Source organism: Phalacrocorax aristotelis, chromosome 1 (genome assembly GCF_949628215.1).
Source record: "Phalacrocorax aristotelis chromosome 1, bGulAri2.1, whole genome shotgun sequence".
NCBI lineage: Eukaryota > Metazoa > Chordata > Aves > Suliformes > Phalacrocoracidae > Phalacrocorax > Phalacrocorax aristotelis.
Window position 1 is genome coordinate 155,140,098 of NC_134276.1, and position 23,152 is coordinate 155,163,249.

The 23,152-nt window shown below is 47.1% G+C and overlaps 1 protein-coding gene across 4 annotated transcripts in view; it reads left to right on the plus strand.

Annotated features, from left to right (window-relative positions):
• DENND2A (DENN domain containing 2A) overlaps positions 1-23,152 on the plus strand; it is a 61,537-nt gene that overhangs the window by 11,050 nt on the left and 27,335 nt on the right. For 3 of the 4 annotated variants that reach the window (XM_075117185.1, XM_075117214.1, XM_075117195.1), the window contains exons 2-5: positions 14,771-14,869; positions 16,628-17,839; positions 18,901-19,028; positions 22,007-22,128. In XM_075117185.1, the coding sequence (XP_074973286.1) occupies positions 14,799-14,869; positions 16,628-17,839; positions 18,901-19,028; positions 22,007-22,128 (1,533 nt within the window). In that variant the 5' untranslated portion in view covers positions 14,771-14,798. Of the gene's footprint in view, positions 1-11,263; positions 11,362-14,770; positions 14,870-16,627; positions 17,840-18,900; positions 19,029-22,006; positions 22,129-23,152 lie in introns of those variants that run through there. The other variant, XM_075117205.1, reaches the window with a different exon arrangement.

Sequence of the window (23,152 nt, forward strand, 5' to 3'; positions counted from 1 at the left end):
GGAGAGGTTTTATGGACTTGAGCTGAGGGGTCTTTGCTCTCTGCTTGAGTTTCTGTAGGTAGAGCTGTGTTGGTGAGGAGCAGAAATGAGGTGAACGTGGAGGGTTCGGTGGGTGAAATGCAAGCCACATCATAATTGCTGGAGTCAAATCAATCCCTTCAGTACAGCTAGGATTTCACCTTGCGTTGGACTGGAAACAAGATGTTTATGAGCATTTAAGATAAAATAGGATGATGTTTATTGAATTGTTCAGGAGGCAGGGGCTTCTGCAAAGGGTTTGACTCTAGAAGACTCCTACTTTGATAGTTTGTTCTGGGTCCTGTAAAATGCGCCCTTCTGAAATGCATTTGGTGCTGGCTGCTTTGTAGTAATGACCTTTTCCTGTGCACAATAAACAGTATCGGGGTGCAGTCCAAGACAACATTCAAACATCTTGGGTGGAGTATGTACTTGTGGTTATCCTGGAATACAAAACTTGGATGCAGGTTCTCTGGGTTGGAAGCTTCTATAAGAATAGCTCAGCTTCGGTTGTGAGATAAGGGCTCGATGGAGGAAATTGTACATAGGTGCTCTGCTTCTGCTCTGTTATCAAACAGTTTGATGTATATGAAGGCAAATAAACAATGGAAATGAAAGTCCTCTAGAGTACGTATTGCCTTTGGCACATCCCTTGGAAGACAGTAGTGAACAATATATGCCTGTTGGGTCACTTCAGTTTCTACGTTTTCTGCCATGAGAAACGCAAAGAAAAAACCCAAATCTCCCAAGTAAATGCGTCCAGTATTTCTCAGTTTAGTTTTGTTTTAATTTAGTTACGAAAAGTTTAAGCTTTTTTAAAAAAAAATTGCATTCTAATCAGTCTTTGCTAAGGCAGTCTCATTGGTGGATTCACGGCCTCCTTAGTAGCTTTCACTGAACTGTTGAAGTTTGTTAGGCACTACAGAGTTACTGGGGGTAAAAGACCATGGAAATGTGTTAGAAACAGCATAATTGTATATCTAGTTTTAACAGCTGTTTTTTACTGCTTGCTTGCTGGGCAGGTGGAGAGTTTTAAGAGGTGAAAGGCAAAAAAAAAAAATCTCTTGGGGAGGAAAAGGCACCTAGTAATAGTTTTTTGAAAGAGACTTCATTTTGCAGTTTTTTATTTTGTTTTCCACAGAGAAGATGAGAGTGGATTCTATTTTTTACACTAATTAATGACAGGTTATCATAGGATAATCCAGGTTGGAAGGGATTGCAGGAGGTCTCTACTCCAGCTTTCTACTCAAAGAGGTTCAGGTCTGAGCTCAGACCAGGTTGCTCAGGCCTTTGTCTGGCTGGGTCTTGGAAACATCCAGCGATGGAGACTACAGGGCTTTTCCAGAGCTGTATTATTCTCATGGTGAAAAAGAATTTTCCTTGTATCAAGTCTCTACCTAGTTTCCACTTGTTTCCATTGTCTCTCATCCACCCAAGAGGGAAACAGCCAAGGAATTGGCTCCAGGTCACACACTGTGCTACATCGATGGTTTTGGTTGTATGAGAAGTAAAATGTTCAAAAAGTCACAACAGAATATGGGAACCTGAGTCTTGTTTCTGAAAGGAACTGGGACGCGTGCGTGGCAGTCTAGATCTGACTTGGACACACTTAGGTGCAGAGTGTCACCAGGTCAGACTGTCTTGTGAGCTGCCAGGAAGCTCTTTAGACCATGTCTGGATTAATCAGTTCTTCTGGAAATACCTTTGTCAGGACCGTGACCTATTATCTCTGACACCTCCCATGTTAGCAAGTCTGCTGGCTCTGTGGAGCCGGATCTGGCACCTGATAAGTGCTAGAGTTTGCAAGATACTTAGGTGCATGAAGGTGCAGATAGGTGTTTTCTCAGTTTTCCCAGCAATACCTAGACAGCCTCTCCCATTGCAACCAATGAAAAAGGAATGGGTGCTTACAATTCTTTGAAAAAGTTAGCCACTTTTCAATGTTTGTTTAAAAAAACTGATCCTCAATTGGTTTTGAAAATGGGTCTTAAACTTCAAAGTCATGTAGTGACTTCTGGAAGTTTTACCTTTCTTGATTTTTTTCGGGGCTTTTCTGACACCAGAGTGGCAGAAGAATGTGCTACCAAGCCATCACGGTGTACCAGCATTTTTGCCTGATGGTACGAAAACATCAGATCTTTTTTCCCTTCTGTTACATAGTTTTCTTTTATAGTAAGAAGCAGCACCAAAGCCCATGGGGGAGAATGTATGGATGGTTATAAGGAGTAGACTTGCTCCTTACACTCCGCCCTGGTCTGGTGGGTCGGGGAGCCGAAGAGCAAAGGGTCCTTCCCCAAGCTGTTCTGCGCTCGGGTGGCTAAATGCCTGGTTACTGAGAGAGGGCGCGGGCGGATGAGCAACTCGGTGATGTGAGTTTATTTTCTGTTTGTGTCACTTTCTTGTCTGGGGCTGCCACTGTCAGCACAGGGGGAAACCCTTGTGTTTCCCTGGGCCATTGCCCTCCTGACGTGCTCCTCTGCTGAGCCCCTTCAGCAGTTCCTGTGCTCAGGATCACCTCCTAGTGCCTGGGAGGGAGACTATTGAACTGCACATGAGAGTGAAAGGGCAGAGGAGGAAGAGCAATTTTCCCTAGGACTTGGCTTTTTGGTTAGGGTTTTTTTTTCCCACTTTTATTGGCCGTGAGTGCAATGACCGCTTAGCCACATGGACTGGGCTCGCTCCCTCCCCCACGCTTCCTCTCCCTGGCAGAGCACAGGCTCTCAGATTTCCTCCCAGCGCGGGCGGATGGCGGCTCTCAGCTACATTCCTCGTAGTACAAAAGAAAAGGAAAAACTGCTCTCCGCACGGGCAGATGGCCGACTGTTTCCTGGCAGCTCCACTCCAGTGTCCTCTTTCCTATTGTCCTGACAAACACATGCACGCACACACCCACAGAGAGCAGCTTTCCTCCTGGAAAAATAAATAAATGCAAGCCCTCTGCAGAGGTTTTTCGTCTTTGGAGCTGTGCAGGTTTCCTCCTCGTGATGCGTAAATCTTTGGTGGCTCATGTGCTGCCTGGTCCTGCTTTCTGCTGAGGAAGGTTGAACAAGGGGGTGGTGTGCTGCACTGCGGTTGAAAGATTTTGATAAGAAATAAGATCTGCAATAAGTAGATTCTGCATTTGTAATGGCGGAGATATGTGGGAGAGTGAGGGTGTGAGGAAAGACGGGTTGAGCAAGGCAGGAGAAAGCAGGGTCTCCAGAACCAAAAAGCAATCAAAAAATCAAGCAAAAAGGTGACTTTTTGCTTGAGCTCAGAAGATGATGCTTAATAGAGACAGACTGTAGCGGCAGGTCACGGACTTGGTGCTGGTACAGGAAGGTCTCCTGGACCATGCAGCTACCAGGGCTCTGCAGATGGTGCCTCAAGGTTGTGGTGATGGACACTTCAGGAAACTGTGCTAAATCCTCATCAGGAGGGGCAACAGTCAGCATCCTGCAGGGTGAAGGCCACCGAAGGAGAGAGTTTTGCTGAGTCTCCATTTGTCTTCCCTGATGATAACTTATTTTGGAAGAAGTTGAGGTTCTTCATTTTAATGGTCTCATTTCCTTTCTGAATGTGAGACAATTTGTCTTCCCGCCAGGAAACTCTTTGCAAAGTTGCTCCTCAAAGGGACTTCTCTGGGTCCCTTTTATGCTAGAATAGCAGAGGTTATCTCACCACATCAAAAACGAATTCCATTGTGGTTCACGAGCTGAACACTATATTTTAGTGGCAGGTTGTTTCCTATGCTGTCAAATGTTTGGGTTTCTTATAGGCATAATAATACCCCTGAATTCTTTCCAATTCTTTTTATACTAGAAGTGATTTACTGCTGTAGTAGGACTGGTGCATTTGTAACACAGCATTCCTATGAAAGGAGGGAAAGTAACTACACCAATTGGCTGCATGGGTAGAAACGCATATTTGCCAATGTAGTTTCATCTTTGTTGGGCACTGAAGCCAGTTCCACTGCATCTGCTGGGAATCCTGCCTCTTCATGTGGCTGGTAGACGGTTCTGCTGGCAAATGTCTGCTCATGTAAATCTGGTCCATATTTCTTTTGTTTCATTCCATATTGACTACAGTCATCTTGTATGTGGGTAGTTTCAAAGCCAAAGAAAACAGGTATGAAACGCCGGCTCCACTGATGTCATCAGCAAGCTCATGTTCGCTTCAGTAAGACAGGATTCACCGCTAATGTCTTCTTCAGCCTTGACTTAAAGTAACTGAATTTTCATTTATTAGGCTGCAAAGCATAAGTAAATATCCCACTTTGAAAGGAGCTGAGTAACCCCACTGTCTGCACACATGTGCTAATGCAAGATCTAAAACACAAGGAGATGATCTAGTATTGCCAAGATCCATCATAGAAGAGCTGTCCTCTACTCCTGCTTTCGCTTCCCAGGGTCTTGGTTTCTCCATCTGGAATTAGATTTTTTTAATTACTTTTTTTTTAATCTTCTGTTCATTACTTCCTTGTAAAAAGCTTAGCCTAAAACATGTAATTCCACTAAACATTGTAATTAGACTTTATTTTAGCAGCCAGATTGGGAAATACTGAATCTTTCTCTTCCTTCCCATGTGATTTTTTTTCTTAGTATTTGTTAATCTACCTTCAGGACTGACGACTCATCATGTATCTAAGCAGTAATACAAACCATACCTGCCACCATGAAGAATAACAGTATTTACCTTCTGTACATGCAGGAATTAATCTGTGCTTGTGAGCAGTGAATTAGAAAAAGAGCATTGCTGTTTTGTTTGAGATGATCATGTAACATCCCACCGCTAGCCCTGGAAATGCCGTGTTTCCAGCTGAGGGTGTGGTTGCTTGAAGGAAACTGGAGGGATGTCGAATACCCTTTGAGTTGTTGAGCTTTTCTTCTGTTTGTTATATGTTTAGAGGGAGGAACAAAGGGAAAATAAGACAATGGCAAATGTGGGACAAGCTTAATAATAGTGGGTGCAGCGAGCCCCACCTTTAACAGAAGACAATTCAAATTGTGAGACCCTGGTTTTGATTTCTGCCTTCAGGTCAATTCTTTTTGTTTCAGTCTGCAGTTTTCCATGCTGAGCGTTGCCTCTGGCTGAATTACTTTCGAAAGCCTTCAGCCAAAATGTTACAGCTGTTTCAAAGAGTGAAGCTAGGGGAGAAAAATGTGCAGTTTCCCCTGCATTAGAAAGTACATCAGGCTTTTCTTTTGCTAAGACTAATCTTATGCTTTGAAACAGAAGTGTTATATGCTGTTTGGATCAGGAATTTGTCCTTTGCTGCTCCTGTGTCATCTCTGCCTTTTCCAAGGCTCTGTGGGAAAAAAAATTTCAGTTGGCACATGGTCAGCAGAGGTTTTTATTTTTAGTAGCTAAAATCTTCAGTAGTTACCTTGTTCCCAAATGTGCTGTCCTTCCAGCTCCCTGTGCTAGGCAGGTAACGCTGGTGCTATTCCTGTGGAGCTTCACCTACAACCTTCAGCAAACGGGTGGAGGAGGGGTGTAACGGACAGGAGGTGAGGGTAGTTTCTCAAGGCTCCAGCTGCTTTACTATAGAACAGGGATGGCCTAAGGATGCAATTGAGACCCACGGTGACACACCAATATTGCCCACAGCAGATCCTGCTGGTTTACCTCATCTCATTGCTGAGGGTTAGCTTCTTTCCAAGCAGAGCCTTTTTGCCAACCTGGTCTTAACACTGGTCCTACAATAAAGCTCCAGCCTAGGAGTCATACGTGAATGGAGACCTGCCATCTGGAGGTCTGAGCCAAAGGCTGGCCTCCTAACCAGTGGTACAGAATACATTTCCAGAGTTTAGTAGGATCCTCTTGTAAATCTCTGCCTAGGAACCAGTGGGCTAGACTACCAGGACTTTGTTTTTCCTGTGCCATTGATTATCCTGCTGGCACCATATAGGAAAAGAGGTGGAAATGGCTAGATTTACTAGTGTCCAGAAGAGGCAAAGCCTGAACTAGGAAGGAAGGAAGAGGTCCTTGGTCCTAGTGAAGGTCAATGGTGGTCAATGGACATACAGATGCAGTCATCCTGCTTCTAAAGAAATAACTGCTACACTGTGGATGCAGGGGTGTGCAGTGAGGGAGAGGTGTGGGGTCCACTCAGGATATTGACAGTGGAAATGCATGTATGGAGTCTGTATGTATGTATGTATGTATGTAGGTACAGACCATCTGCATAGGGCAAGTGTTGTCTCAGGTAAGCACTGTGGATAGGCAGAAGCTGTATCCAGGAGTTCAGGGTGTTTGGTAGCCAGGAGAGAGCTGTAGTGGATCTAAAACCTGGGGAAATGTGCAAGCCCCTCAGGTTCTACCCTGTAAGGGTGGGCAGAAAGGAGGTGCTCAAGCCAATTTGGTGTCGGGTGGATTTGTTTTGATGAGGCTAGGCCTGGGTCAGGTAAAAAAAAGGTCTTGGAAGCTGTAGGGAAGCAGCTTTTAAGGTAGTAGATTGAGTGGTGGAGGCTTCCTGAGGCTGTAAGTGTGGAGGAGAGGCTGTTTCTGCTGAAGCAGGGAGGTAGAGCAGGGTTGGATGAGGAAAACTGAGGCAGGACTGAGGTCTGGGTAGATCTGGGAGATCCCTTAGTTTGGGCAGGGAGGGGGAGTAAGGGGGGGAAGAGTCTGCAGCTAGCAGCCATCATAGAACGTCTTTAGGATGGAAGGAAGGTATTTGGATGAGCTATGGGTAAGAAGGACTGGCTAACCAATGATTTGAGGGGACTAGTCTGGAAAGGGAGTGATACAGGGAAGTGGTGATAGGGAGGATGGGGAGAGGCAAAGAGGGTCAGACTGGGACAGCTGATAGTGAGTGTGAGATTAACAGTGGGTGAGGAAACTGGGACTTGAATAGAGCCCTCAGAGAGTTAAATCTGGGCCGTCTGTGAGGGCAGATTTGGGAAGCATGAACTGGTATTGAGTAGGTGAGGAAGACTCTATGTAACAAGGTTCTAGTGTCAGGAGGTGAGAGGACAGAGGACAAACTTAAAACTAATGGCATGCCCCCATAACCTGCCTTCTTCCAAAGCCCAGAATGGAGCCCATGGTTCCTGAAGGTCTCTGTGCCTCTGGCAAGTGTGTGCAAAACCCCTGACAGAGCGTCTGTCCCATCCTCTTCCAGGAGGTGCTGCTATTACCAGCTATTCCACCAACTCAGCTGCCAGAGGTCCCTGTAGTGGAGCCAAGGCATCCAGCCATCCTGCTAACTCCATGCCGTCCCACACCATGGGACTCAGCAGGTGTTTATTCCAGTTTGCCTTTAAACCAAACCAACCAATCCGAAGCTGAAACTTCATTTCTGTTGTCCGAATGCAGTTTCTGTATTTGTGAAGTGGAGCACTCGGGAACTGAGAAGCGCCACGTTTGAGGTTGTCCATGCCATTTCAGTTGTGCCTCCCATACATGTACATTGCATCGGTCAGGCTTGGCTGGGTGGTCACAGGTATCTGTTTGGCACATCTGTGGTCTCCTTCAGTGCAACAGAAGGGGCCCTGCTCTGGAGGTGAGTCGGGGTAATATAGAGTGAAATGGGTGCCTGCAGGGGTTCCTTGCTTAATTTGGCAGGTAATGAAGAGAAATGGCTAGGAACCTCCTCAACTGCCCTTCCCAGAGCTTGGCACCATGTCGGACAAAGCCTGAAAGCAGAGTTTTTGCCAGCTGTACCCAGCTGTGTGTTCCCTGGCCTGGGTGCCAGGCGTGGGGCCGGCCTTACAGCTGTGTGTGAGGGTGGTGGGGATTGCAGTTGGAACAGCCTGAAAAATAGTCTTGCTAGTCCCCATACTAAGAGCAAATTGTAGTTTGCTTGTAGTCTGTGCAACCCAGTTTGCCATTTATATGGTTATATGGTGAGCAACAAATGTCCTTGAAGGGAAGCAGTGAGGAGAAAGCAAAACATTCAGTGAATCTGTCCCAGCAATATGATTTCATCCCTTCCCTTCCATGTGCTTCAGTGCTCATCAGGTTTTCCATGACAGGTGACTGATGTCACTATCCAAGCAGAAAACTGTTCACTTCCCCCCCTTTTATTTATTTGCTGGTTTAGCGAGTTGAACTGGCTGGCTTGCTAGCTCTTGGTAGCTCAGAAAAGTCTTTACAGGCATTGGAGCTGATACAAAGGAAGGAGGAGCAAGAAGAGAGGAAAAAGTAGGCACACCCTTAGGCAATGGCAACTATTAGATCTGATCAGGCATGTCCTTTACCAAGGATAGAGGTGAGACCAGGATGCTGGCAGCTGAGAGAGGAGCAGGGACACAGGGAGAGGGGGAAGCAGGGCAGCCCCTTTAACCATAGTAATCCTTTAAATCAGGTTAGTGACATATAAGCGGGCAGAGATTGTTCTGTGGCCTTAGAGAGGGAGAAGGTCAGTAGAAGAAATACCACAAAATTAAAGACATATCATAACACACAACACAGCTTTTCTGCATGCAGGCTGAACGCCGACATTGCGAGTTTCTGCATTCCTTGCATTGCAACGTTGTTCCTCTGACATGGGGTCCATGCCCAGAGAGAGGGGTTGCAGTATGTCGATTCCACTTGGGTTTTGTGAAAATAGAGTTTGTTTTGACACATGGGATTCTCCTGACCCCCCTGTAAGCCCTGTGGTGTAAGATATGATAGATCAAAGGACAGAGTGGGGCAAGGCGAGTAGGAGGCTGTGTGGGATCTGGCTCTAAAAGATACTATAGTGAGCGTATTGCTTCCCAGTCATTGGCCCTTCCTGGATATGTTTACGTAAGTTTATCCTGCTTCTTTTTTTCTTTAATAAGTGACTTGGGCCCGCCAATTAGGATACCATTATGAGTGTGATGAACTGAACAGTCCTGCTATTAGTGTCTTAAGTCTCCATGGCCTGCAGGAGGCTTGCATGGCCAGGACAATCAGTGCCTGCAAAGAGGTGACAGCTCACCTTGCCCCAAGGTAACCAAGTCCAGCACAGAGTGGCACAGTAGCTGGGGTGGGAAGGCACCTCTGGAGATGGCAAAGTCCAACCTCCTGCTCAGGGCAGGGATCACGTAGAGCAGCCTGCTCAGAACGTTGTCCAGTCGGGCTTTGAGTATCTCCAAGGATGTAGACTCCACAACCTCTCTGGGCAACCTATGCCAGTGTTCAGCCACCCTCTCAGTAAAAAATTTTCTGTTGTGCATAAGCTGGATAGTCTTTTCACCAGATGCCACTGAGAAGCCCTGCTGGCCCAGAAGTAGCCTGTCCTCTCAGAGGTAAGCTCATCTGCAGGGCTGACTGGGAGAGAAGCCCTCTGAGAAGAAACTCTGGCTGCTGGCAGCTGGGGAGGGCTTGTTGGCACGTGTCCTGGAACTTTGGGTCAAACACCTTGAGCTCAAGTTTCAGAAAACCCTTTTATCTGCCTGCAAGCACCCTTCTCCATACCAGAAACAGCAGGAGGGCAATTAGCTGCTGTCCCAAGCTGCTGCACCATGGTACGTGACACCAGAGCACCTGGCTGTGTGACCAACAAGGACATGCATGGGCCTGGGATCTCCTGCTGGAGGAGGCCACCCAGTGATGCCCAAAGGCACCAGGCTGCATGGGGAGGCCAGCCCAAGGATGTGCTTTCCAGCAGCATGTCCCCATGCTGCAGCGGGAGCTCCTGCCTCCTGCTCCTGGGAGCCCTCATGGCGGAGGGAAAGAGGCAGCAGCCCAGGGCTGCACAGGGGTTAGGAGCCATGGCAGGGGAGCACCAGCTGGGGCTCCGGCCTTCGTGTATGAGGCTGCCAGGCCAGGGCAGGCTGGCTTGCCTTGCCACCAGGTTGGCGTTGGGCACCTCAAGTCAGTGACTCCCCTGCTGCGAGCATCTTGTTTTGCTGAGGAAGCCTGCTGTTGGGTCCCATTGCTCTTCACAGCTTTAGCTGCATCCCCACTCAGCGGGTGTCCTCCCTGCTCTGCGGGGGCTCACCCCCTGAGTTAGCATTGCTGCTGGGGGCATCGGGAAGGCAGCGTGCTCGTACCCAGGCCTAGGGGCTCTGCCTGGTGCTGCGACTGTGCACAGGGGCCCACGCAGTGGCCTGTTTGTGTGTGTTCGTGCACAAGCACTCGTCCTCCTGCCTGCTTCTTCCCCAAAGGGAAACGGGCTCCAAACAGAGCAAGGGCTGGGGGAGGGAGCCTTGAAGTCTTTAACTGTTGGCTTCCCCTTACTCATGATTTTCCTGTTAGTGTTTTGTCGTCTTGGCATCCTTCCTGTTCTTTATATATGTATGTTATATATTGTTGTCTCATTGTTGCTGTCTGTATGTTGCATCCTTTGTTCTGTAAAGCACGGGAGCAGAGAGGTGTTACTTGCAGGCTTTGTCTGGCTGCTTGGGGTTACTCATGCAAGTAACAGGAGAGACCATTTCTGTGAGCACCGAGGAGAAGAAAGCGTGCGTGGGCTTTAAACACAGCGTGCCTTTTTTCTTACTGGAGGAGAGTTTGACCAGCTGCGAGTCGCTCCTGGTGCCATGAAGCCTTACTGTTTATATGCATCAGCAGTATGGCTAGTATCCCAGTAGTGGACTTGGATCCAATTTTTGTGCGAGGTTCAGAGTAAACAGAGCAAAGAAAATCTTGAGGCATGGCCTCCAGCACGTGGCAATGGTAATACCCATCCCCAAACCACAAGACCCTTTGAGGTATGCTTGGTTTGTTCCCCACAAATAAATTAGCAAGAAAGAGATGCCTGGGAGGTGTGCTGCCATCGCTGCCTGACCTTATTGGAGGCAAGATTCCACATGTGCAACCCGTGTGCTGGCTGTGTACGTTTCTGATGATGCAGACTGCGGGGCGTTTGGTGCTCCTCTGGCTTGTGTTATCGTCTGGTGGCTGCACCAAGAACAGTTGGCAAAGCTGGTTTCTTCGTCGCTCTGAAGGAGTTTAGCTCATGTTCCTCTGGAAGACATCTTTGCCCTTTGGGGGTGGGAACGTGCCTACTGTCAGCACCTCTTATTTACTCACCAGTTGCTTTGGAAACATCTTGTAGTATCTAGTGCCCTGAGCCCTGAACCAGATGTGCGTACTCCAAAAGCGTTTTGATCGGAAGCGGGGAAGAGGGCATTGGGGAAGGGGGGGTGGGAGGAAAACTTAAATTAGAAGAAAGCCAAACAGCTATTGCTGGAGACAGATGATTACAGCTCATTTCAAGGCTGTTTCCTGCATGCCAATGGTAGATCAGTAAACAAACGCCTCTTTGCGAACACAAAGCAGGCAGGAACTCTGTTTGGAAGAGAGAGGTCGGGGTAGGTCTCGCTTCACTTGGTAGCAGGAAGCCTCTATCACATGGCCCTGGGAATCGTGAGGCCGGGTGCGTGTGGGAGATACGCCGAGAGGCTTCTGCTGGGAGACTTCACATCCTTCCCAGGGTCTGGCCAACAGGTTTGAGAGCTCCTTCCCCTCCTTCTTTCCTCCCGCCTCCTCCCCTGTCCTTCCTTTCCCAGTTTAATTTTGAAACTATATCAGATGACTGCTTTGTTCCCCCAAACAATGGCAGGGATTACTGAATAAATTGCAGTGGCAAGGCTTTCCAAACGGGGCTCGGCATCTTCTCTCCCCTTCTATGGCCTTGTCCTTCCAGGATGTGTGTGTCAGGAGTGGTGGCCCTGGGCTTGGGTTGCCACGGGGCTGTGCCTCCCATTGCTGGTAGAAAGTTCTTGAGTGGTGTTTAGAGAAAGCAGCAATCAGTCAGGAAGTACCAGCCTGATGTATGTATGTCCTTCTTGGGTTGCCTGCTAACTGAAATCAGCCCTGCTTGTTTCTTCTAGTCAGTTTGTAGGGCTCTGGTCACGTTGCGCATGAGGCAGGAGAGCAGAGCATTTCAGATAACACTTCTGAGCCTCTGGCAGGTCTCCCTTCACCATTCCTACATGCAAACTCTCTCAGGCTCTCTCTTCCTGCTTCCCTCCCTCTTTCCCTCCTGCCCACACAGTCTCATCATCTCCTTTGTACCAGATGGGGCGCATGTTGGATGCCTTCCATGAGCTGCTTTGTCTAAAACTCTCAGCGAGCTATAGCAGGTCACAGAGGTGCTCCAAGGAGAGCCCAAGCCAGCACAGAATCAGGGTAGTGTGTGGTCGATCATAGCAGAGATGGGGGGAGACAGGAGGAAAAGAGCTCCCCTTGCCCTTTGCAGTGAACTGTCACATTAACTCTGGGTGCCTTGCGGAGCCAGGCCTCAGTAGAGAAGATCTACCTTTTATTTTCCTGCTGGAGGCAATTTTCCATCTCTGCCATGCCAGCTTCCTCTTGTCAGGTGTTGGCAATGCCTGTGGGTCAGGTCTGCAGGTTGTTTCTGGTGACCTCACGAACAGGAGAGATGATCCCACCACCTTTGAAGTTCATTTGGGCTTGGGCTTTGCCCTGAGCAAATTATGTAACTGTTGGACTAATTGGGAGGTACCTTATTATTTTCTGCTTTTTTTATTCCAGAGATGATTCTCTTTTTTCCCCTCACATCTTCCAGTGTGTTTGGATAAATATTTACTCTTTTGGGCAGGACCAGCTAATGTGCTATAGTAATCCCCTAGATGATGCTGAGGATACCCTCTATACCCTGCTGCTCAAGAATGAAGGAACAGCAATCTGTGTATCTCCTAGGGATGACTTTACTCCCCTAAGCGGTGTGTGTTGTCAGTGGGTGTGTCAGTAGGTACCTGGTTGTTGTCACGTTGGCAGTATCTGATGTGTTACTGCTTTGGAAGCTCCTGGCCTGCTCTTTAATCTGCCTAGTGAGTGCGTTGCTTTGGTTACTCCTGGTACACGCAGTGGCTGGATGGGACAGATGTCCCTCTGGCCTTGGCTCCAAGTCATACTGATCTGCTGATCGCAGTGGTCCTCCTTTCACGGGAGACTCTTTTGCAGCACTCAGTAACTGCTTTGTGCCTCGCTTCTTCTCACCAAGGGCGATGGGGTCTGTCCCATCCTCAGCAGATGAAGAAATGAATGCACCTCTTACTCTGTATTATCTTCTTTTTGGCCTCTCCCACAGGAGGTACATCAGGTACATGACTGTGCTGAGCACCAGCACGCATTTGCACATACCCAGATGTTTGTTTTCAAGGCAGTGTTTTTTAGGGGACAACTGGAAAAGGTTGAGAGATGGAGTTTCCTGATGGGGAATTTTGTGATCTTACCAAGACAGAGGAGCTCGTCCCAAGCGAACATTCAGTGTGGCAGTGGAGCCACAGGGGTTCTGTGTATGCCAGCTCCTGTTGTTTTACATTTCTTACTGCTAAAGGCAGTGCTGAGGAGCTTGGGCCACTGACCCTGCTGTGAGAGGCACTAAATGAGTGATGAGTGAAGAGACCATCCCTGCTCTAGGGATGCTGTAAGCCAAGTGCAGAGCAGCCTCTGTTGCAGCTTTGCAGGAATCTGCTTTGGCTGCCTGGGTGAGTCATTCTTTGGCCGAGTATGCGAGCGATCATTAGTTTTTCATTATTCTCAATCCATAACAGTTAACTGATGGATGAATAGATTTTATTCCTCAGGCTGGTAAATTTTCTTGACAGTGTTGCAAGGCCGCTCTGTGTCTAGAAATGAAGTGGGTGTTTGTTCCAGTTACTAACGAGGAAGAGAAGCCAAGGGGGTTTATTGTCTGGGGAAAGAGAATCTGCTAAATGGTTAGCAATGAGCTGCCCCGAGTGTGTACACATTGAGTTGACCCAGAGTTCACTCCTCGCCTCAGGAACGTTGCCAGCGTGGGATAAAGGGAGGGAGAGAAAACTGCGAACAAACAAGACTGATTTTTTTTTTTTTTCTTTTTTCCTCTCACTGCCCAAAATACTTGAACAGTGGAAACGAGAGATCCTTTTGTTCTTTACTGTTTCTGGTGTGGTGCGTTTTATTTTTTTAATGACAAGAACCTACTAAATTTCCTGAGGCACTTGGTCTTGTTGCCAAATGCTAGGCATGGCAGGGCAGCATCTGGTAGACCAGCCAAGTGGACAGACTTGAGAGGCTTCAGATTTTCCAAGTATTGCCTACAGCATGGTGAGCCTCTTGTCACTGCAATGCCACAGAGCAGGCAGACCACCCTGAGAAGTGAGGAGAGATGGTGCTGCAGAGTAACAGAGTAATTCTTTTGGTTTTTATTTAATGAGTAAGAGTATTATGGGGCAATAAAGAGGGCAGAGTCTGTTGTATTGACTGGGTAGCAGCAGTACTTGAAAGAGGGGGACAGTTGCTCCTTGAATGCTAGAAATCATGGGGCAAACAGAACGACTCATCTTGTGACCAATTTATCTTACCCCCATGAGGAGTTGTCCTCTGAAATCAGATCAGTAGCAGCCTAACATGGCCAACCAGAGAGAAGGAGACCAGTGGCTGCAGTGCAGTGTCTCTTCAGCCTAAAATGTTTTCTGCCCCAAGCTGGGGATCTTGTGACAGTGTTGCATGCAGGGGAACCACTTTGGTCATGTGGCCTTAACACAGGTTGTTTTAAAATTGGTTTTGGTCTAGTCTTCTGTGAGAGAAAAAAAACATTAAATCTGCTGAGATTTTGGCAACAGTAAAAGCCTTCATAAAACATGCTCCATATTCAAGTCATGGTACAGCAGTTGATGCTGAGTCAAAGATAATTTTTGTCCTCAAAACCCATCAACCAGGGTAATGCTGTCATCCCCCTTCCCATTTTGCAGAGGAGGAAACTGAGGCTGTCGTGAGAGAGCCGTCATGTCTTGCTTCTGCTCTTTTGTATTCAAGGAGAAACGTGCGAGTATGTGTGTGTGTAGAAGGAGGAGAGAAGGATGCTGAGCACAGAGCAACACCTCTTGCTTGTGTCTTTCTGCAGGTGACCTGCTGTCCTGCTTTGTGCTGACATGATGACAGCTAGCAAGGCAGCCGATGCGAGCAGCAAGTCTGAAAGGAGTGTCTGCAAGTCTGTTGAGAGGTGAGAGCTTTCCATGTTTCTGTGCTGGGGTGCTTTGCTTGTGTTTATTATCTCCAACAGAAAGAAAACCAAAGGAAGAAAACATTTTGCTCTGCACTGTCCCTCTCTCCTCACACGTTAAAACACACCCCTGCAGGTCTCAGGTGGTTTCACTGCCGTCTTGGGACTGTGACGCTATGCATTTTAGCATCCAGTCAGACCGATAATGTCCTAGACTCACAGTGCTAGAAGAGGTCTGCCACAAGGCAAGACCATTTATGCTGATGATAACCTTGTCAATGTTTGCCCTGCCTGCACTTGAAATCTTCAATGCTGGAGACTCCGCAGATTCCTCAGACAAGCCCTACTGTCCCCACCCATTGCAGATTTTCCCTAGTGTCCAGCCTTGGTTTTTACTGCGTGGTCCAACCAGCAGTGGCACTGCAATGCCCTGCTCCGTGGGAAAGGCCGTGGTGTTCACGGTACCAGCTCTTAATGGAAGCATGATGTTGTCACTAAGACAGGCAGGAGTTAAATATCTGTGAGGCTAGGGAGGAACAGTATCTGGCTCGGGTCCTGTTTCTGCTCACAAACCCATCCCAGACTCAATTTGCACTACAACTGAGTCTGCAATGGCTGCCAGCCTTGCTTAACTCCAGGACAGAGCTCAAGGCCTGCCAGCACACAGGGTATCCACATGGATGCTCTTACAAGAATGCTAAGTTCTGGAAGAGGCACGCTTGATACATTTAAAAGTTAATGGAGGAATTTCCTGAATTGAATCTCAGTGTTGGGATCATGGTTAAAGGGGACTAATGATACAGGTCTGCATCCCAGTAACTTTCTTATGTTGTCCTGGTGTTCTTTCCCAAGCCCAGCCAAACCCCAAAGACGTAGCTAAGTGCTTTGGTTCGGAAACATTTTGTGTTGGATTTACTGTCCGTTCAGCTGGAACTTTACTATATTGACAAAATACCACAATATTGATATTGTGATATCACATACTTGGAAATCCCTAGACTAAATATATTAGGGATTTTTGGTGTAACAGTGAAGACGTTTAATCCTTTGCTCTGATGATTTTGAATCTGGTGTCTGGGCGCTACATCATGTGCTCTAGGCTGAGGGAGTGTGCCTGGGTGCATGGGATCCCAAGCCCACGTGTGACCTGGGATGGTAGGACTATAGAAATGTAATAATAAAGGTGCAGTCTTTGTGCATTAATATGCATTTGGAGAACATTTGGGTGGACTGAGAGAGATCCTCTGAAGAGGCACTAGAGGAAGCCAGCTGTATCATACGTTTTCCTCTCTGTTTAACAGCAGCGATTTTGGTATTGTTTGCAAATAGTCCATTTTGCATTTATTGGCAGTGGACCTGCTTAATGCCCTGATGATGTCCAAAACTCTACTGCACTTCTAAACCCACACATGCACACGTGCGTGCACACGTAAAAATGCTGGTGACCCTCTCGTTGATATCATCATACCTGATGTACAAAAAATACCTCTCTCACTTGCCACCTACTTCTGCCACAGATAAAGGCTTCATTTCAACATGTGTCTTAGTCGTAACAAGATCACAAGAGGAAAGCGTTGTGTTCTGGCTAGAAGGACCTTTCCCTGAGCATCCTCCCCCATAAGCCCATCTCTCAGGTGCTTGGTTTGAGCATCCTCTGCTGTTGTCAGCTTTCTGCGTAGAGCTTATGGATCTGATGGGCTAAACCAAGGGTGAGCAATGGTGGTGAATATTTCTTCTCTTTTTGTCTTTGGTGTGTAGGATCAAGCTTGCAGATAAAAGCAATACAGAAGCTGTGAAGGAATTAGAAAGACCTTTGTGTGGATTTTTGAATGAGAGATGTTCTGAAAGTGCCCGTGTCACCCTGGGTTTGATACCTGAAGCTGAACCAGTTTCTTCTGTGGTGAAGAACCCACTGGGAGCCTTGGAGAACTTGATGCTGGATCCAAGGCTAGACTGCTTTCAGCAGAACATGCTTAGTCCCAAAATGATCATCAGTGACCCATCTGTGGATCTGAACATTAAAGAAAACAGTAAAATCATCAGGACGCAGATAGGAGGCTCTCAGAATATACGGTCACCTGGAAAAATTGGCTTGAGGAATAAGTCCTTCAGCATCAAGGACAAAATTTCAGAATGGGAAGGGAAAAAGGAAACGCAATGTGCTCCTCGCAGAGAGGAGGAGCAGGGAGTTAAAGAGGAGCACAAGGTGCCCTGTGTAACTGAGAAGACAAGTGGGGAAGCACTGGTGACTCGGAAAGTGGAGACCAAGAGACTTATGAACTGGGAACTGGAGTGCAGAGGGGCAGGCAAAGAGAATGAGCGGAAAGCAGGAACTCAGAAAGGCACAGGGCAGGCAGCAGAGCGGAAGGGGGAAGCGCAGAAGGATGAGGAAATGGAGTCCAGCCCTGGAAAATGCAAGGAGGTGAAAGGTGGGAAGTGGGAGGTCCAGAAGGAGAATCTTTCAGTGCTTAGTCAGGTCAAGAAGCTAGAGCAAGCTTTGAAAGACAGCTCAGCAGAGCTGCAGCCACAGTTGCCTGGTACTTACTATTCCCCACAGTGCTTGCAGGAGAAGGCAGCACAAGGACACACTGCTCCCGAGGGCCATGAGACCATATGTGGGGCTGAGCTCAGCAAAAGGCTTCTTGGCTTGGACTCTGAAACCACTGAGCCAATTTTTGGGACTCTAGAAGAGGTAAGGACTTCTCACGTGAAATCCAAGGGCTGCACAGTGGAGAACGTGTACACAGAGCCAGGGGTGCCAGAGAAGAAACCCTTTATCAACCCACTGCCAAAGCCCCGGCGGACTTTCAAACACGAGGGGGAAGAGGACTGGGTGCCAGCAGCTAGGAATAAAAGAAATTTACCCCCTCTGCCATCCATTCCTCCCCCTCCCCTCCCCTCCTCTCCTCCCCCGTCAGCTGTCAGCAGGAGGCTCTGGAGCGGGAAGCACAAGAACAACGCTGACCACAGGTATTTGTGCTGCATTTCACAAAGGTGTTGGTATTGGTGGTGGAGTCCCGCCTTCCCATATCTCTCTGGGAGAGACAAATGTTCCCTGGTCACTCATAATCCCCAGAGAGCCTTGCTGGCTGTAACCAGCACTTGGTCATCTCTCTGAGAACATGTGGGTAGCCAGCACAACTTCACAGGATAACTGTCAAGGGATAACTCACGGCACATTTGGACTTTAAGATCACTGTATTACGTGGCTTAACCTTCAAGCCCAAGTTTGAGAGGTTTGGGGTTTTGTTCTGGGCCTTTTTAGCAGAAAATCTGTTCAATTACAAAAATGAATACAGCTGGTCTGGAACAGTGTCTGGAATGGTAATCTCTAGATTCTACTGCAGCATTTTCACGGTTCATAGTAAGCCTATTCCTCTAACTGAATCTGATATGTATATATTCTTCTGGAGTGCTTTCTTGCCCTTGCTGCCCTCCCACATGATTGTCACACATTTTTGGGGTGGGGAGCGTAAAATGTGCAGCTGTTTCTAATGTCCTCTGCATAAACTGTCACCTAAAAATTCCAGGCTTGGGTGCAGGAGGGAAATTGAAACTTTCCAGGTTTGTTAGTGGAGGACACTTAATTGTTTTTTACCCTTTCTACCATCCTGCATGGGAGTATTGCTTTCCTGTATTGGTCAAAGAGCTGATTTGGGGGGACCCGCAATCCTGCTGAGAGTGGGATCTGTGCTGTAAATAGGACCTCTTATGGCCTAAGGTTCAGTGCAGTGTCAGGATGTGCTGCTTAACAGTTGCATCTTCACAGCATGCTATTGCCATGACAACCCAGATTATCTACAGCATCCCTGAAATGCCTTTATCTGCGTGGCTGATAAAAATAATCGTTCTCAGTGTTACTTTTTCATGCTTTATATGGGATGATGCTGTGAAGTGTTCTCTTCTCAGTAATTTATTTTGCCAACTGTGTCGCATGTTGGAGAAGCGAATTAGCCATGATCTGGTTATAAATGCTGGTTAACTGTATCACTCTCCTGTTTGCTCCTTCTTCCCTCCCATCAATGGTGCAGGAAGTCTTACGAATTCGAAGACTTGCTGCAGTCGTCATCTGAGAACGGCCGGGTGGATTGGTACGCGCAGACCAAGCTGGCCCTTACACGCACTTTATCTGAGGAGAACGTCTATGAAGACATCCTGGGTAGGAGCTTTGGGCAGGGGAGGGATTTGACTACTAATGCTGAGTAACTGAGAAGGCTCGTGGTCAACAGGCACTCACCGGAAGTGCTGAATAAAGTATGTTTATTATCCAAATGCAAACCAAGACACATTTTACACAGATTATTGGCAAGTAATAAGAAAAATGGATAGAATATTTGAAAACTCATGAGCTTCAAAGATGAACCTGAGCCATGTGGGGACCAGCTTTTATTTTTTGCTGGCATCTCTCCTCTGTCTTCCTCTTGTCTTGTGGATTAATTCTCACAGCTCTGGTCTGTCCATTGTGGTGAGCTTGTCACCGCTGAGGTAATGCAAACGGTCTGAAAACAGCCTCGAAGCCAGTTCCACAGTTCAGAAACAGGATGGTGTATGCCTCCAGGCACCATTGAAATTAAGAAACTAGATCCCAATATCTTTGAAATTGAATTTTATTTCGTTTTTTTAACTTCGATGGCAGATCAGTGCCTTTTTAAAGATCATTTCCTGTAACATTCTCAATTTAGGTAGTGATTTTTAACATTGTGAGTTAGATGGCCTTTTGTGGAACATAGAATAGAAGCATCCCTCTTGAAAAAGCCTTAAGAAGTTTTAGTAGCTGTAGGCTGGTGCTCTGTAAAGCTCTTGGCTGAGTTTAGCAGAACAGGAAGAGAATAGCTGCATCAGCTCTCACCATACAGCTGTAATCCTACAGAGGTGGTCTGTGGTGTTTGGCATGGGAGGAGCTGTGCTTTCTCAGGAGCAGGCAGAGCATTATTATTTTGATATAAATAAAATCTGATTATACTCAATGAGAAAGGTCTCTCAAAGGGACTGATGGCAAACAAGGTGATGCCAATCCACTGACATTTTTGAAGCTGTTGGCCTCGTTTGTGGAGCTAGGGGCCCCTTGTTTGCCTTTTTCTTCTCTTTACTTGGGGGGCCAAAGGAACAGGGAGTGCCTAAGCAGCTGCTGGGGTTTTTTGTGTTGGGGCGTGGTGGGAGGTCTCAGAAACCACTGAGTAAGGGTCACCTCATCAGCTGGAATAACATGGATAGCATTACAGAGTGGCTGTATAGGCAAATCTATCCATTCAAACATAAGCACACCCCTGTTTCCCAAGCTTGCAGAGAACTCAAATACCAGGCTGAAATTCCTCTCCCCTCCAGCTATTAGTTGCAAAGATTAAAAGAAAACAAAGTTATGTGTAATTGTCAGCTAATGGGGCATGTTTGGTTTTTTGTTTTCTTGCTGCATGTTTAGGCTTTGCCTGGAGTCAGTGATCTTTAATTGATTCCTGCAGTCCTGGTGGTGTTACAATGGAAGCTTGGGAAAAAGGGTGGACAGGGATAACAAAAAAGCTAGTTTTGTTTTCCACTAGACCACAGGCAGGTATAGTCCACAAAACATAAACAACATGTGAAAACTGCACCAATGGAGGGGGAACCCCTCCTTCAGCTACAGGACACTAGTGCTGACCTGCAGATGGTTATGTGTGTCCATCAGGGCATGCAAGTACACACATAGACCCCATATTCATGTGCGTGATTTAGGAAGGGTTCAGCTGTTGGTGGGAGAACCGTTCCCTTTCCCAGAAAGTCACGCAGAGTGCCTTCATGCACCATCTTTTTACCCATTCACCATTGCTTAGCTGGAATATTGGACATTGACTGGGCAGATGGATGACACGGTTTATTTGTCAGAAAGAGGGAAATGGTGGTGGTCTAGACTGAGGCTAATTGAACACGCTGCCAAGCAGTTTGAGGATGGGGCAGGTAACAGAACCCAAGCTTGTTCTTTTTTCTCCAATCTATCCAGTTATGTGACAGCTGAAGTATATTTTCAGTACCTGCAGCATCACTGACCTCCAGTCTTTGCGCTCAGCCAAGTGTTACGTGACAATAAGAGAAACGCAGTTGCTTTGAGGCCCAGCTGTCCACTGCGATGGCATGAAATTATGGCAATGAAAAGAAAAATCCTGTAACAAATTGCCTGCCCATGCAGATGCTTGGGCTAAGCCTTTGTCATTGGTTCCTTAGATGCTTGGGTGGAGATGTCACAACCTGCTTTAACAGAGTTGTGTGTTCTTTTTGGACACACTTATGTTTGCCTTTCCCAGCACTGCTGAAGAGTGGGATGTAAGAAGTTCATTATAATATAATTTTGGGTGTTTAAAACTCAGATTAGTTGTGTGCTGCACCTCCAGAATCAGTGGAAAGAAAGGGACAGCTCTGTGTGGTCATTCAAGCTTTGTGTTTTTGAGGGGATCCTAGAAGAATGAGCTGAAATGTTACTTCAGAGGTGTCCCTTCCTGCCCTCCAGGGAGAGAGCATCCTGACTTTGGATGGCCTGTGTTAGGTGAGGTAAATCCTTCCCTCTTTCTGAACTGGGGCGTGTGAGATTGAGGCATCCATGATTGGTAGATGTGTTTGAAAACCTGTGTTGTGTGACAGGCATCCATATTCAGAGAGTGGATTAGATCCTTCTGCAGAGTCAGCCCAAGAGCGGTGCATCACTTCAGCCCCAATTAAATGATGAACAGATGTCTCTGTAATCATAGGGTTAAACAGAGGAGAGAGGACCCTTATGCTAGCCTTCAGCTCACAGTTTCATTTGGACAATTCTAAGCACAGGACTGGAAAGAAGGAAATATAATTATGGACCAATGTGCATGAGAACCTCACAGCTCCTCTGAAGACAGGGAAATGAACTTGAGGACTCACTGGGTCTTTTCCATCTGTAGTATCTGTGATACGTTCCTATAGTTGCGTACTGGTGTCAGGGTTTGGACACTGTCCAGCGAGCAGCTGGACTTCTAGGGCTATGGAGAGAATGAAGCAATTGCAGGAATGCTTGAGAACAGGTCTTTATGTCTGATGTGGGAGGTGGGAGAAGGCCAGCAGATCCCCAAACAGATTTTTATGGCAAACCTCAAAGATTTTCTGCACTTAAAATCTCTTGCTTGTGGCTTTTTGCTGCAGATCCACCATCGAAGGAAAACCCTTATGAAGACATTGAGACCAACAGCCGCTGTTTGGGGAAGAAATGTGTCCTGACCTTCCCAGCATCCCCCACTTCTTCTGTACCTGGGACTCCCACTAAGGTACTTTGATTCAATTACTTCTCCTGCTCCAGAAGGCTTTTGGGTGAAATCCAGGTCCTGCGTGGAAAAAGTAGAGTTTTGCCAATGACTTTAATTGTATCGGGTTTTTTTTCCTTTTTGTCTTTTAACAGAGTATGGTGTGATAAGAGGGGGTTTATTGCCCTTTAGCAAGGTGAAAAAATAGCATTCCCTTATACAAATGCTGTGTTGGCTTTCACTTTTTTTCACTCAGGGCCTACCTTCCCCTCATAGAGGAGAAGACCTTTTGCTAATACAGTGCACGAAAGGTCTTCCTCCCTCAAAGAACACATTTAAATGCTAGGGTGGTCAAGCCCTGCAGTGGTCTTGGCTCAGTGTCAGTGGGCAGTACACAGCCTGCCCATGCTGATGCCAAGGTGCCTCTGCAGCCCCCCCCTTAGGATGCCTCTTGTGCTCTCTCCTTGATGGGACTGGGTGCTGGTAACTAATGCTATGCCAGTCCCCTCGTTAAGGGGCCAATACTAAAAGGGTGTCCCCACCAGCAGCACAGCTTACAGCCTGGTGCTGTTTTCCTCCTTGGCAGTAAAACCAAAAGAAGAGGTAAAACATTGGTCTACACCTCTTGCTCAGAGCTCAGGGCTTACCAAGGCCAGACCTCTTCTCAGCCCCCCGAGCTGTTTTGGTTGGTTCCTGTTGCCTGTGTAGATAGTCCAAGGCTGGAACAGCAGGGGTGATGGGACAGCAGAAGTCATCTTGGCAACAGCTGAGTTCAGAGTCGATAGCAGGGATCTAAACACGGTTTTTCTGAACAAAGGGTTTTCTGATGCTCTCCAAGTTGCAGCTGTCGTTAGAGCTGTTACCCAACATTTTCAGAAGTTTCACGTGCAGCGTTTCTTGACGTATTGCTCTGTTCCAACCAGCTTAATTGGCAACTGAGGTTTCTTTGGATAATTAAACACTTAAAAGTGAAAATTGTTCTGTGGTTCTCAATCCATTCTCCTTGTTGCTAGATAGGTGTAGAGCAACAAGGGTCTCTATATGAGTG